We start from the raw sequence: 15168 nt of genomic DNA, 5'->3' as shown, positions 1-15168 counted from the left end.
GCCTATACTTTTATTATATTCTAAATATTTTTCTTATGTGTAATTATATGTATCTTATATATAATATATATTTCTTATACTATATAAATCTATAATTCTTTTTAATACCAATTTTATTTTTATTACAATTTATATTTTATTAGTTTATTTGATATTTTATTAACATGGTTTACTATATGTAGTTTTCTAAAGTCCTTCACTTGATTTAATAAAAACCTTTTTTTAATGTAAGGCTATAAATGTGTTGTAAAAAGGATGTTGAAAATATTTGGTTCAGAGCATATTAAGATACATATTGAACTACTGGTGATTTTGGTAGCTCGTGGCTAAATTGGAAGGTGGGGTGTTAAGGATGCTGGGGCTGACCCTGTCTGAGGGATTACCCTACTTACTATCTCATTGCAGCAGGCTCCTGAGGGGAGACAGTTACGAATCCCGCTTTCAGGTGAGGAAATGAAGCCTGAGAAAGGTTCAGTAACTTACCCCGGGGTTCTGCAGCCTGGCAGAAGCAGATTTCTAGCCCAGACTCCGCAGTTTGCACAGCATGAAAGCTGACATTTCAAAAGCTGCTGAATTTTAGTCTCCTTGAATCTTTCAGTATAGATGTGGGACAGTTAGCAAATATGACCTTCCATCCAGTTTTTATTGCTGCTTTTGATGTAGTCGTTTTCATTTAGGTGTTCGATCTTGGTTAAAGTTGGTTATGCCATCGTTAACTGGACGCATGTGTGTAGTTCTGGAAGACTGAGTGTCGTGGTTTTATATTCCTTAGCTGGGGCCTGATGCTTTACTGGAATTACTTGCAGTTGCTGTTAACAGCACCATGGTGGTGTTAATTAATCGGGCAAATCTTCCTGCAGAATAATGAAATGTTTTAGAGTGGTTTGAATTTAGCAGTTGCCTGGGATGTATCTGGGGGCTGCATGGATTGTAGCAGGGCCTAAGCCTCATGAGGGACAGAGCCTCTTCCTGCAGAGTCTCGAAAATCTGGAGAAATGCACCAGGGAGAGGTCCCTTCCTGACTCCGGGAGTTATCTTAAAGCAGAGGCTCTCAAGGGAGAGAGCACAATTAGAATCAGGGTTTTTTTTGAGTCTGGTTGTGGGGGTTTGAGATGTGGAGAAGTGGGTAGGACCTGGGTAGGAGTGAAGTCTATTTTTAAATTTCTCTAGATAATTGTGTTACCTTCACACTCACATACGTTCCCTCCTACTCTCCTACCCTCTCTCTTCTCCTTGAGAAGTTCTGCTGTAAAGGGATTAAGCTGAGCGATCAGCTATTTAGGGGATTTTGCTCTTAATACTGGAGAGTTTATAAAAGCTGCCTCACAGGAAGATGAGATTGGAGAAGAATTTCAGTTTAGGTGTTACATATTTTTAAGAATAGCTAGAAAAAACATGAATTTTTACTTTGGGTGTTATCTTTCATTTAAAATGTTTATCTTAAAATTGCTTGCCTTGGTGTTTATAATTTGTTTCTAAATTATATTTTATAACTATTATGTGTTTTAGCAAACCTGTTTATTTTTGGATCATGAACAAGAATCTGGAAAGCCCCAAGCTTGCCCCAGTACCAGGCAATTTTCACTGAACTGAAACAAACTGAAAGATACAAAGAAGGAACCATAAGGTTTGCCCTCTTAAATTGAAAGAAAATGAAATGACGAGTGACCAGTTTCCATTTCTAAAATTTACTGATTATTTTTCCATTAGGGACAGAAAAATAAATCCTTTCAAGACTGACTAACACAGTGTTTTGAAAATGTGACACAAATAAGACTGTAAAATATTAGTCCACATCTTGTATATAGCCAGAAAAGGGTTTTTCTTTTCTTTTTTTTTTTTTTTCAGGTTCTTATGAAGATGTGCTCTTTAGTGCGACGTGTTGGTGCCCGGTCAGATGTCTGTCTGTCGGAGGCACTTTTCTGTAAACTCACCCGAGGTTGCTATAAACAAGGTTGAAGGGCTATAAATGTGTATTTATATATGTCCCGTTATGTGGTCTGAGGAAAAAGCTGTGGCGTTATTAACCCTTTTTATTGTTACCGTGTGCACCTTATGACACTGCATGAGAGTATATTAATGTACATCCCATTGGATATTAAGTATAAAAACCCCACATCGAACGATGTGCAATGAAATTATTAACACAAAGTAATAGTAAGGCAAAGGTGTTGAGTCCAGTAATCAGGTCAGTGGGCTTCTTTCTGAAAGTCTGCTAGGATTTAGGGACTGGTGGTCCCAGGGGAGGGTCCCCAACAGAACCCATTGTCAGATAACAGAGCTTTCCCTGATAGACCCTACACAGCTGCCAGAGCATCTCTTGGAAGTGTGACTGTCATAGGCGGCCTTGGAGCCCTCCGTGATCTCACCCTGCCTCCTTTTCCACCCCTCCTCCCCCGGACCCCTGCCGATGCTTGTTCCAGCAATGCAGAGCTGCTTGCAGTTTCCTGACATGCCACATTCTTCCTTGTCTTTGTTACTTTCTGTTCCTTTTGCCTGGACGTGCCTTTCCTTGCCGCATTGCCTGCCTGTGAGCTAGTTGTGGCCAGCAGGTCTCTCCATCCCCGCCCTGCCCGCTGTGCACCCTTCCGCGCACCTGTGGCTGCCTCTACCATACCTTTTTTTCTGCCGTTGTTCAACAGATTATAATCTCCTCAAGGGCATGGAGAGCCTGGCAAGTTAGAGTCAGAGCTCAGTAAAAACCGTGGAAGGAATTAATTGAAATGCACGGCATTTGGTCTGCCATGGCCTGCTGGGTTGCTGAGGCTGCTTCAGACCTCAGTTTGGCTGAGGACTGGCTGTAGCTACTTACTCTCACCACTTTTTATTACTATAGATTTGCACCTTCTACCTTGCTGCACGGCAGTTGCAAGCCTTTGGCCAGAATTGCCGGCTGAAAGGGAGTGGTTCAGTGCAGGCTCATTAAGCATGTGTTAGAAAAAAATCATTTACAGCACTTGAGTGGTGGATACCAAGCTGTATCTTTGCGTACAAAGTACAGCACATATGGTACTCGTCTCTGAAAAATCAGTACCCTACAAGGCATGCAGGCAATAACGGGTTAGAACATGGTGCTTAAGAACACCACAGTGACTAAGATGTTTACAGATACTTCAGACATTTGTAGTTCATTGCCTACAGGGCTGCTGTTATTTTGTAGGCCAAGGAAGATATTTCCTTCCCTGGCTTTTCCTGTTTATCTCTAAGGGGCCCAGAAGGTAGAGGCTCCCTTGACACTGGGCTGGTGCTGTTACTGAGACAGGAAAAATAAGAGACTTGGTGCCTGTCTCTGTGTGCTTTGGGAGAATATACCAGGACTTCCTGGCCAAAAATATTTCGGATTAAAAACATTCCCATAGGCAGAGACTAAGCTCCCTCACTGTCACAGACAAGCACCTTCCTTCCAGCTCGGCTTCCAGTGCCCATGGCTGCAGCGAGTCTAGCCCCTCGCCCCTCTTTTCCTTTTGGCTTGGAGATTGGGTTCTGCTGTCTCACTGTGGTGCTCCCATACCTGGAAGCTTACTGATGGCAAAGCCTTGGCTTCTTGCAGACCCAGGCCAGTGCCTTCCTGAACCTTCTCCCTTGTCCTCTCTCAACCTGAAGTCCCTTCTTGGGACCCAGGGATCCCCCCCGTCCCTGGAATCCGTGGCAGGCAGAGCACAGACATAGATCCCTTGGGGTGGCGGGGCGGGGAGGAGTTTCGTATCTCTCATGCCTTGAAGAACCCAGATTTGCACTGATACTAGGTTTCTTCATTGAATCGGTGCTGAAAAGGGTGGTTTGTCTCTGTTGCATTGGTCCAGTGTTGTGATTCTACTGCAGTGCCTGGTGAGGCTGTTATGGACTTGGCCTAGAATGCAACTGTCGTTTGTAATTTCTTTAGGAAAATATGTTCCTTAATCCAACTGGCAGACCAGATTTCAGATTTTAAGAATTTAGGACATGATTCCGTCTGTAAATTGACATTACCTTGAAACCCAAAACAACTAGAAAATAATTTAGCCACAGATGGGGACATCAAAGGAAATAAGAGGCCATTCCCGGGCTTGGTTGAATGAATAAGGACTTGTAAGATAGACAGCACCAGAAGGTAACTGAGAGGAAGGAGATGCTCGCTCGCTTTAGTTTTAAGTTGGGAAAACTTCAGACCCAGAGGGACTGCAGCACTTTTTGCAGAGCACTTTAGCCCTTGTGCCTGGGCCTCGGGGTGTGGGCTTTTCCACAGCCACCCTGAGTTGTGAGTGAGAACACACACTTACTGCTTGGCAGGAGGAGAGCTGGGACCTGGGTGAGACCAGCACAGAGGAAAGTTCTGTCCAGTCTGCCAAATCCAGCAAGTCCGCATTAATGTCCAGTTGGAAGGGTGGTTCAGGGAGAAAGACGGGCTCCACTCTCATACCCTTTCTTCATGTGTCCTCAAAACCAGTCATTGCAGCACCACAATCAACACCGACATGGAGCACAGAGGAGCATCTTCATCGCCGCCCGGCAGCTGGGGCTCTCTCCTGGGTACACAGCACCTTCCTGGGACACTCCAACGGGTCACTTGTGCGCCGCCCTTTTTCTATTACACCTTCAGATATGATGGTTGATTATACGTACTGGTGGGACCTTATTAAAGTGGTCATTCAGGCAGTTGGAAAGTTTCTATATGATCTGGGGCTAGGACTGGAGAAAGTGACATGTCATCATTAGGTCTGTTAGCTTTTTTGACATTTGTGTTTGCTTGTTTACTTTCTAATGTTGTTAACACATTTTTTTATTGATCTGATAAAAACAGTAATTATCTTTAAAAGGAATGATTAGTTTCTTTTGTCTTTTGGTTTGTGGAAATAAATACTAGAGTCTGTGTAAGTCTTCAAGCGGTAATTTTTATTATGTAGCAATGTTTGTCCCCCCCGCCCCCCGCGAAGATGGAGTCTCGCTTTGTCGCCCAGTCTGGAGGGCAGTAGTGCGATCTCAGCTCACTGCAGCCTCCCACTCTGGGTTCAAGCTATTCTCCTGCCTCAGCCTCCCGAGTAACTGGGATTACAGGCGCATGCCACCACTCCTGGCTAATTTTTTTGTGTCTTTAGTAGAGATGGGGTTTCTTTTTATTTATTTATTTATTTATTTATTTATTTATTTATTTATATATTTTGAGACGGAGTCTTGCTCTATTGCCCAGGCTGGGTGCAGTGGCGCGATCTCTACTCACTGCAAGCTCCACCTCCTGGGTTCACGCCATTCTCCTGCCTCAGCCTGTCGAGTAGTTGGGACTACAGGCACCTGCTACCACGCCTGGCTAATTTTTTTTTATAGTTTTAGTAGAGACGGGGTTTCACCATGTTAGCCAGGATGGTCTCGATCTCCTGACCTCGTGATCCGCCCGCCTCTGCCTCCCAAAGTGCTGGGATTATAGACGTGAGCCACTGCACCCAGCCATATTTGTTCTTTTATAAAATACTAGCTATTAAATGGGGAAAAATCTTTCACAGTGACCTTTTTCTGTTCCAATTGCTTTGTGATTAAAAAGGGCCAAAAGATTGTTTAACTACTAGAAGAAAATATTCTGTGTATTCCTGCCAGTGGTCCCTTTTTGAAGACTGGATTCTCTATAAGAGAAATAACATGTCACCCATCTGTAGATGAACATCTTCGGAACCAGGGAGGTTTCAAAGGTAGGACAGATGCCTGCAAGTAGAAGAAGGGGAATGAAGTTGAGCCAGATCCAGACAAATAGGGCAGCAAAGATTTTTTTCATAGTCAGGTGGTCTCTGGTGAATGTTTCAGAGTTTATGGCCATGGCAGTGCACGCCCCAAGGCACCTGTCAGCTCTCTTTCCTTTCCGGGGCGTCAATCATTGTGAAGGAGAGGCAGTAAAGATTAGTCAGGATTAATGAAGAAGTACCCAGTGGATGGCACGAGGGTATTGACCCAAGAGTCCCCTGACAGAGAAGAGATGTGAGGTCTGTTTAGGGTCTGCAGTGAGAGCCCCAGACCTCTGCTGCACATCCCCACTGGCCAGTGGAGGTGGACGCAGAGGCCCGTGGCAGGCGCATACCCCTGGTAGCCCCACCGTGCCCTGGCAGGCATTTCTGGGTTTCATTGGCATGATGCTGGCAGCTTGTTAGAAAGTTTTAGGTAGCCTTCCTTCAGCACTTTCTTTTTTCCTCTGCCCGAGTGTCTGACATTGCTCTAAGCTCAAACTACAGTGCAACCCGTCTCTTTCCCATCTGCTCCGGATTTGGCCTTCTGTTCTTGTGCATTTGTTACTGTTTGCGTCATTGCTTTTTCAATTGTACAATGTCATCAGCAGACCAGACAGTCTCATAACCAGGAACTTCGGAGAGTTGGTTTTGTTTTTGTTGTTTTAAATAAGCATAGCGGTAAGCACACGTCGGTTTAACCCTCTTTATTTCAAAGTTGTCACCTTGGTAATCTAGGCGCATGACAGTGGTAGTGCTGGTTCTCAGAACCTGTTTAGAGCATGGCACATGAAAAACAAAACATTCTTTTCACTTTATAGTTATGACTGGCTTTAGCTAGATTATCTACATAAATTCACATGAATTTGGTTCTGAATGATTGAGACTTGTCTCTGTCTTCTGTTGAATGTGAAACAGTGGTCTCAGTCAGGGATCAGCAAACTGTGTTTCATGGGCCCGCCACCTGTTTTTGGAAATAATTTATGAGAACACAGTCACACCCATTCATATAATTATTGTCTCTTCTTGGTTTTAAAATATAAGGGCAGAGTTGAGTAGTTGCAACAGAAACCTTATGGATTCTGGCCTAACATACTGTCTGGCCATTTAGGGAAAAAGTTGTTTGACTGTTTACCTATCACTTTGGTAGAGTTGAAGACTAGAGCTGGTGTTGGAAACTCCCTTGGTGAACGTGCTAGTGGTGGTAGAATGAATCTTCTTTAGCGCAGTTTGGCATTTAAAGAGGCTTAACATTTTTCACAACCTTTATATTAGAAAAACTGCTTTCAATAATTCATACAAGGGAAATAATTGATTACAGAAATTTGTATCTGTAGTTACTAAGAAGTTGAAACAACCTGAATCATTAATAGAAAATAAACAATTCATGGTTCATTTGTGCAACAGAATACGATACACTTGTTAAGAATGCAGAACTAGGCCGGGCGCGGTGGCTCAAGCCTGTAATCCTAGCACTTTGGGAGGCTGAGACCATCCTGGCTAACCCGGTGAAACCCCGACTCTACAAAAAATACAAGAAACTAGCCAGGCGAGGTGGCAGGCACCTGTAGTCCCAGCTACTCGGGAGGCTGAGGCAGGAGAATGATGTAAACCCAGGAGCCGGAGCTTGCAGTGAGCTGAGATCCGGCCACTGCACTCCAGCCCGGGCGACAGAGCAAGACTCCGTCTCAAAAAAAAAAAAAAAAGAATGCAGAACTAGCCGGGCATAGTGGCTCACGCCTTTAATTCCAGCACTTTGGGAGGCTGAGGTGGGTAGATCGCCTGTGGTAAGGAATTTGAGACCAGCCTGGGCAACATGGTGAAACCCCGCCTCTATTAAAAATACAAAAGTCATCCAGGTGTGGTGGTGCATGCCTGCAATCCCAGCTACTTGGGAGGCTGAGGCATGAGAATCACGTGAATCCCAGGGCAGAGGCTATGGTGAGCTGAGACTGCAGTACTGCACTCCAGCTTGGGTGACAGAGACTCTGTCTCAAAAACAACACCACGAAAACAAAACAGAACTGTCAATGTGTGTGGATATGTGTGTTTTACAAGTGAAAATCAGGTTAAAAGCCAACGTGTATAATATAGATCAGTTTTATAAATATAAATACACGTCAGTGTGTATATTCAGAAAAGAAATGGGAAGGCTGTGTCATTAGAAATTGACAGTGATTGTTTTGATGGGTGAGATTGGAAGCAATCTTTTCTCTTTTACATTGTGCAATAAGCATTTGTTACTTTGATAAAGAAATAAGAAAATGAAGGCCACAGTTACTTGAGTCTGAAGTCTAGATGCACCATACGTGCTTCACTTTGAAAATGGAAGCTGCTGGGCAGGAATTCCTTCAATATCTAGGCCCCTTCCTCACCCACCCACCCCTGACTTTAATAAGCATCACACCTGTCCCTGGATGACGCCTTGGCTCTGGCCACACAGGAAGAGCTGTTCTTCCTGTGTCTGAATCCCTCCCTGTCTCCCTGCTCATTCATTCATCTCTCGCCTCTATCCTCAGCCTCTTCGTTTATTACAGGCTGTTTTTTTAATCAGTATTTAAACACTGTCATGTCTCGCCCATCTTGCTGGAAGTAAGCAGAGTTCCTCTGTGTGCAGCACTTTCTCCTAAATTCGTTACTCCGCGATTACTTTGTAGAACCTACTGATGTTTTCCAAGTAGATAATTGTGTTCAGTTAATGTTTATTTATTCATTTCCACAGTGAGTATTTACTGTTTTCTGTATGCTGAATGCCAAGGATGCAGAGATGAACAATTCATAGCTTCTGTTCTCAAGGAGCTTATAGGGGAGGGAAAATGCCCCAAACATCCCTTTAATAATTAAAAAACAACAAAACTTTGGTAGTAGGCTTTTCCTTTGAAGAAGGAGGCTTACTATAAGTTGGTGTTTTACCCACTGATTGAAATACATATATATATATATATATATATATATATATTTTTTTTTTTTTTTTTTTTTTTTTTTTTTTTTTTTTTGAGATGGTGTCTCACTTGCTCTGTCACCCAGGCTGGAGTGCAGTGGCGCTATCTCTGCTCACTGCAACCTCTGCTTCCCGAGTTCAAGCAATTCTTGTGCCTCAGCCTTCTGCGTAGCTGGGATTACAGGCATGTACCAGCATGCCTGGCTAATTTTTGTACTTTTAGTAGAGACAGGGTTTTGCCACGTTGGCCAGGCTGGTCTTGGACTCCTGGCCTCAAGTGATGTGCCCGCCTTGGCTTCCCAAAGTGCTGGGATTACAGGCATGAGCCACTGCGACTGGCCAGAAAGATTTTTTTGTTACCTTAATAAGTCATTAGAGAAATGCAAATTAAAACCACAACAAAATACTACTGGCCACCCTGTAGAATGACTGAATTAAATAAAGTGGCAATACCAAATGCTAAAAGATGGCAGAACGGTGGGATTTCCTCTCCACTGCTGGTGGACATGCAGGGGACAGCCGCTCTGGAAAACAGTTGGACAGTTTCTTATTTAACACATGACTTAGTAATCCCGCTCCTGGGTGTTTACCCAAGAGAAATCATATTCACAGATGAATGTTTATAGTAAACATTTATAGTGGCTTTATTCATAATATCAAAAACTAGAAACAACCTAAATGGCTTTCACTTGGCAAGTAAACACAGTGGGGCATATCCATACTGGAACACTACTCAGCAGAGAAAAGGAATGAATACCAATAGACCCAACAGCTTGGAGGAATTATACATGTATTATGCCGAGTGAAAGAAGCGAGACTCAAAGCTTCACGTGTACTGTATGGTTCCACTTATATGACAAATGGAGACAGCAAAACCAGAGATAGAAAGCAAACCTGTGGCTGCCAAGAGCGGGGTCGAGGGGGCGGGGTTGATTATAAAGGGGCATGTGGGAATTTTGGGGGATGACACAACTGTTCTATATCTTGACTGTGGTGGCAGTTATTCATAGAACTCTACTTTTAAAAAAGTGATTTTATAAACTATCTCAAACCTCAATTTTTTTTTTTGCAGTAACAAAATTTTTTTGGATATGTGCTATATTCTCATGGTTTAAAAATTTAAACAATATGAAGGAATATGGTGAAGTTTTAACTCCTAAGTTTCTTATCTTGAAGTCTGTTTAGCATATGTGCATATATGTTCTCATTCTTCTAATACAGAACACAGCTTCCGTCTATAATTTTGTGTACCAGTACTTTCTCCACTTAGTAGTTATGGTTCTTTTCATATCAGTGCATTGAGATCTTCCCTCCATTTCTATAGCAGCATGGCATCTTGTATGAGTGCATGCATATATTTAGCCAGTTCTCCTTTGATGGACCCACTGTCCACGATGGTGCAGTGAATAACCTTGAACACAGTCACTTACGCTATAATGCTTATGTTGAAAATATAAATTTATTCCAGTGCCACTGATCTATCAGAATAATGGGAGCTTAACCTGAATTTCATGTTTGCTTATGTGTGATTTCATCCCTGAGAAATACTACGTGACTACAGAATGCTGTGGAGTTGTGTAGGAGCACACAAAACACACACACACACACAACACACACACCCCCGATTTCACCAGCGCCTCCCTCTCACTGTGGGTCACAGCCGTCCACAGCTGGTATTGCAAGCTTCCCTTCCACTAAGATTGGCCTCCTTCCCCCACTTCACAGTAACTCACAAGCTGTAACCCTCTGACCTCCACAAGCTCACTGCAGGTCTTTTTCAAGGTAAAATGCAGTGTTTTTTTTTTTTGCATTTCTTAACCATTTGATGTAGTTAATATTTTCATTTGATGTGTCACTGACAAAGTCTTGAGTGCTGTCACTGTGACTCCATTTTTGCTAGAGACCCTGGTTTTATTGTTGAATTTTTGCGTAGTGCGGTCATTTTTAGGAGCACAGATGTTGCCTTACGGCAGAAATGGGCTGTAGTAAGTGTGCCGGTCTCTTCATTAGAATAGATTGCCCGGTGGAAGGGGTCAGAGCTTTAAGAGTGAATTTTGGAGGGACTGCCTGCTGCTGTGCTATATTTAAATCATATAATTGGCTTGGTTTTTCCTTTTTCATAAAAAGGTGTGATGATGGAGCTGAAGGGCATGTGTCAGCAAGGGTGGAGGATAATCCTGTACCCTGCAGTCTTAAGTTTGTGGGAGTTTCTGGCTGCATGGTGGTTGTTAAGGAGGCTCTTGCGTGTTGGCGCAAGGCAGATGCCTCATGCAGGCAGGACTCCCAGGACAAGGTGAGATGTGGATGCGTCCCCAGATCTGGGTATGAAGTTACGACTTTTCTCCCTCTGACTTCCCCAAAGTCACTGGAAACAGACTCGTAAGCAGGGAAACAGAAAGGACCAGTTATGAGAATGGGAAGTTTCTGATTGTGAGGGAAGCCCCATGGCAAACCGAGACACGTCCACCAAGTGCCCTCCAGGAAGAACGGCTTGCCGAGGCAGTACCATCCCAAGCACAGAAGCAGCACGGGGTAGAGCACGCGTAGCACCATCACTGGAGAAAAGGAGGCGGGGTTAATGCTTGCTTCCCTGAAGCTGCGAAGATGAAAGCCAAAAATGAGAAAGGAGGAAGAAATTTTAGGAAGTGTACCCGAGTGTTTATTTTGATATTTTACTCTCAAAAAGTTTTATGTTGAAAACTTTGGGAACCCTGCCAGCTTATCAGTTCACTATTTCTTTAAAGAGTTCTATTTAAAAACAAAGTAACTCGGAACTGAGTAGGAAGACATGTTCCTTTTCTGATCTTAGTTAACTGTTAAAAAGTTCACTCAAAGCCCTCAATCTCAGCTTATAGTACAGTAAAGCCAGGAGGAAGCAAACGGTGGTGGCTTTACACTGGAATGCCGTTTTCCCACTTTTTAAACTTACAAAAGCAGAAGGAGCTAGTAATACTGAGGAACAGAAGTTAGGAAAATAAATTTGGGAAAGCACCTTTGAGTAAGTTTGTTTTTAAAATCTAACAGAGGAAGAAAGTCATTAGGTAATTGTGACCAGGCAGGTTTGATCCGGAAACTGGTGTTTTAAACCTCATTTTCTTGTCAGCAGTGAATTGGAAAGCCTGCTCTTATTTTTGAATTGCAGAGTTCATTTCTGCATTTCTCATAAAGATGCTGAAACAGAAGGATGTCTCTCACACATTGATTCATCTTTTGAAAATAGCTACTGATTTGCTAAGCTCTTCTTCATTTCTTACCTTAGGGTTTTCTTATTGGCATTTCCGTATTAAAATTGTCTTGATGTTAATATTACTACACAAGAAGAAATAGAATATTAAACCTGTCACCTTAATAGGAAATCTAATTTTCCTTTCTGTGGGGTCTCTTGCCCTATTGAATTGTTAGATACGTTTTTTTTCTTTATAATTTGTTTTGGTGAAGCAGTCTTGCTTTTAGAAAGATGTCTTGACTTTCAGTTGATTTTTTTTTTTTTTTGAGATGGAGCCTTGCTCTGTCTCCCAGGCTGGAGTGCAAATGGCACAATCTTCTCGGCTCACTGCAAGCTCTGCCTCCCAGGTTCAAGCAATTCTTCCTCCCCAGCCTCCTGCGGGGGGTAGCTGGGATTATAGGCACCCCCATCACGCCCGGCTAACTTTTGGTGTTTTTTTTTTTTGAGACGGAGTCTTGCTCTGTCTCCCAGGCTGGAGTACAATGGCCTGATCTCAGCTCACTCCAAGCTCCACCCCCCTGGGGTTCACACCATTCTCCTGCCTCAGCCTCCTGAGTAACTGGGACTACAGCCACCCGCCACTATGCCTGGCTCAGTTTTTGTATTTTTAGTAGAGACGGGGTTTCACCATGTTAGCCAGGATGGTCTCGATCTCCTGACCTCGTGATCCGCCTGCCTCACCCTCCCAAAGTGCTGGGATTATAGACATGAGCCACTGCCCCTGGCCCCAGTTGATTTTTATATGTAGAAAATGTAGAAAGCATTAGGTACTAGATTTTTAAATATCTTTATTGAAATACAGAACTATTGCTCATGACTTTAAAGCTTTAAAATAAAGGCTTGTTACCTCTTATTCACTCTTTGGCTGCATAAATGCTAATCCAAAAGGTTAGGGATTGCTCTTGGCTTATTTTGTGTAATCAAATCTTTAAGAATATTTTTGGGTGGCACCAGCTTCTTTGCTTTGTTCTCTCTCCTGTTGTTTCCCCCAGAGATGAACAGCATTGGTATAACTTTCAACTTGAAGAAATTTTCTCCTTTGGATTCAAGATGCTTTTGAATATCTACCAGACTGATTTGGTTTATTTAAAAGGCAGTATTTTTCTACTCTTTTTAAGTGGAAGTTGGATGCATAACTTGACTATTACAAGAGCATTTCCTGACTGGTGTGTCCCACGCTGCCTGTCCCCTTTGTTAATTGTCCTGGTGTTCTCGAAGCATCCTGGGAGGCAGGCACTGTTGCAAGCCCACCTCACAGGGGTGGGAGTGGACATTCCTGCAGGTTGAGTGGCTTTCCCCAGGTCCTGTGATTCATGAGGCAGAGACCAGGTGCCAGCTCATCTTAGGTGCTGCCGGCCAGACTCAGCCACTCCGATTTGCCTGCCGGTTTGAACGAGGACATGTTTGTCAAGCAGTTAATGAGAAAATGATTTTGAAAATTGTAGTCAGTCTGGGCACAGTGGCTCACACCTGTAATCCCAGCACTTTGGGAGGCTGAGGTCCGCGGATCACTTCAGGCAGGAGTTCGAGACCAGCCTAGCCAACATGGTGAGACCTGGTCTCTACTAAAAATACAAAAATTAGCCGGGCGTGGTGATGGGCGCTTTTAGCCCCAGCTACTTGGGAGGCTGAGGCATGAGAGTTCCTTGAACCCAGGAGGCGGAGGTTGCAGTGAGCCAAGATTACGCCACTGCACTCCAGCCTAGGCAACAGAATGAGACTCAATCTCAAAAAAATGTAATCATTTCTTTATCATGTAGATTGCAATCACTTCTTGATGTTATCTCACATGAAAACTTCTTCCTACTTCAGTGTTTAATGAGTTTAGAGCCAGATTTTGTTCCATTCATGAGGCTTGACAGCTCTTTAATTTCCTTGTGATATGACATTGTTTAGTTCTAGACTGCTATGCATGTCATAACCAAAGAATTTGTTTTAAAGTTAAGCCACTAATTTACCTCAAAGGTTCTGCATGGAGATACATTCAATTAACATATCTCAGCCTGAGTGGGAAACTTTTAAATATAAGAAAATTCGGCTTATCTACTTGACAGCGTTTGCTGTCTGTCTCTCCCTCATCCGCTAAGTATACCAGCAGGCAGCCTCCTTAAGATTGTTCCAAAGTTATCTGTTCTTGAGATGATCAAGTGATATTATTTAAAACAAAAATCCTTCTAGAAAACTTGCCTTATATAATGAATAATTACTTCGTCATTAAAGGGTAGCCAGAGATTTCATTTAACATGGCATACTAAATAAAACAGCATATTCCGTCTACCACAAATTAGGTGGTAGCTTTACTTAGTACTTACTGATACGTTTTCATGTATTTTCAGTAAAAGATTTATATAATGTTATTTCAAATACCTGGATGTTTGTGTTGAATCAAAAACCTGTGTTTTTGAGAGAGAATTTTTTTTTACCCTTATGATAATTTAACCGATCCTCCTAAAATTAGCCCCGTCATGGTTACCTCAGCCTTGTCCTCAATTTTATTTTTACTATATATTTTTTTAAAGTTTTCTGGTTTTGTTACTGTATTCCTAAATACAGGTTGAGTATCCCTAAACTGAAAGTGTTTTGAATTTTAGATGTTTTTGGATCTCGGCATATTCAAATATACATAATATCTTGGGACTCTAATTGTGATATTTGTTCATGTTTCATATATACCTTATATACATAGCTTGAAGGTACTTTTATAAAATAATTTTAAATTTGTGCATGAGACAGTTCCGACTGTGACCCGTCACATGAGGTCAGGCATGACATTTTTCACGTGTAGTGTCATGTCAACACTCAGTTTTGGATTTGGGGACCTGTAATAATGATTTAAACTGTTACAAAAGAGTTCTTAATTGTTTGAATGCATCTGTTTTCATTCTCTTAAGTGACTTTCTCTCCTTCCTCCAGCAAATGAAGAAACACCCCTGCCGCCAGTGTGACAAGTCTTTCAGCTCGTCCCACAGCCTGTGCCGGCACAACCGGATCAAGCACAAAGGCATCAGGAAAGTGTACGCCTGCTCGTAAGTCCTGGTTTCTAACGGGACGCAGTCAGAAGACTCAGGAGGAACCTCTGGAAGGTTTTTCGTGTAGTACCATCAATTTGCTGTGCTCCACAGTTGCTAGATTACATTTCTACTATTGTTTTGGCATAGAGTTTTTGGATTGGGTTGTCACACTTAAATATGAAAATAAAAAGGAGCATTTTCTTGCATATCTCATGTACATTTTTTCTGAGACAGACAGAGTCTCACTCTGTTGCCCAGGCTGGAGTGCAGTGGTGCAGTTTTGGCTCACTGCCACCTCTGCCT

The 15168-nt window shown here is 42.7% G+C and overlaps 1 protein-coding gene across 14 annotated transcripts in view; it reads left to right on the top strand.

Moving 5' to 3' along the window:
• Positions 1–15168, top strand: part of ZNF532 (zinc finger protein 532) — a 129179-nt gene that overhangs the window by 107764 nt on the left and 6247 nt on the right. For 11 of the 14 annotated variants that reach the window (XM_050768027.1, XM_050768018.1, XM_050768022.1 and 8 more), the window contains one exon: positions 14768–14880. In XM_050768027.1, coding sequence (XP_050623984.1) covers positions 14768–14880 — 113 coding nt within the window. The remainder of the gene's footprint in view (positions 1–14767; positions 14881–15168) is intronic. The other 3 variants (XM_050768028.1, XM_050768025.1, XM_050768024.1) reach the window with 1 other exon arrangement.

Source organism: Macaca thibetana, chromosome 18 (genome assembly GCF_024542745.1).
Source record: "Macaca thibetana thibetana isolate TM-01 chromosome 18, ASM2454274v1, whole genome shotgun sequence".
In the NCBI taxonomy this organism is placed as follows: Eukaryota; Metazoa; Chordata; class Mammalia; order Primates; family Cercopithecidae; genus Macaca; species Macaca thibetana.
The sequence above is the reverse complement of the archived record's forward strand: the minus strand, read 5'-3'. Positions and strand labels throughout refer to the sequence as shown.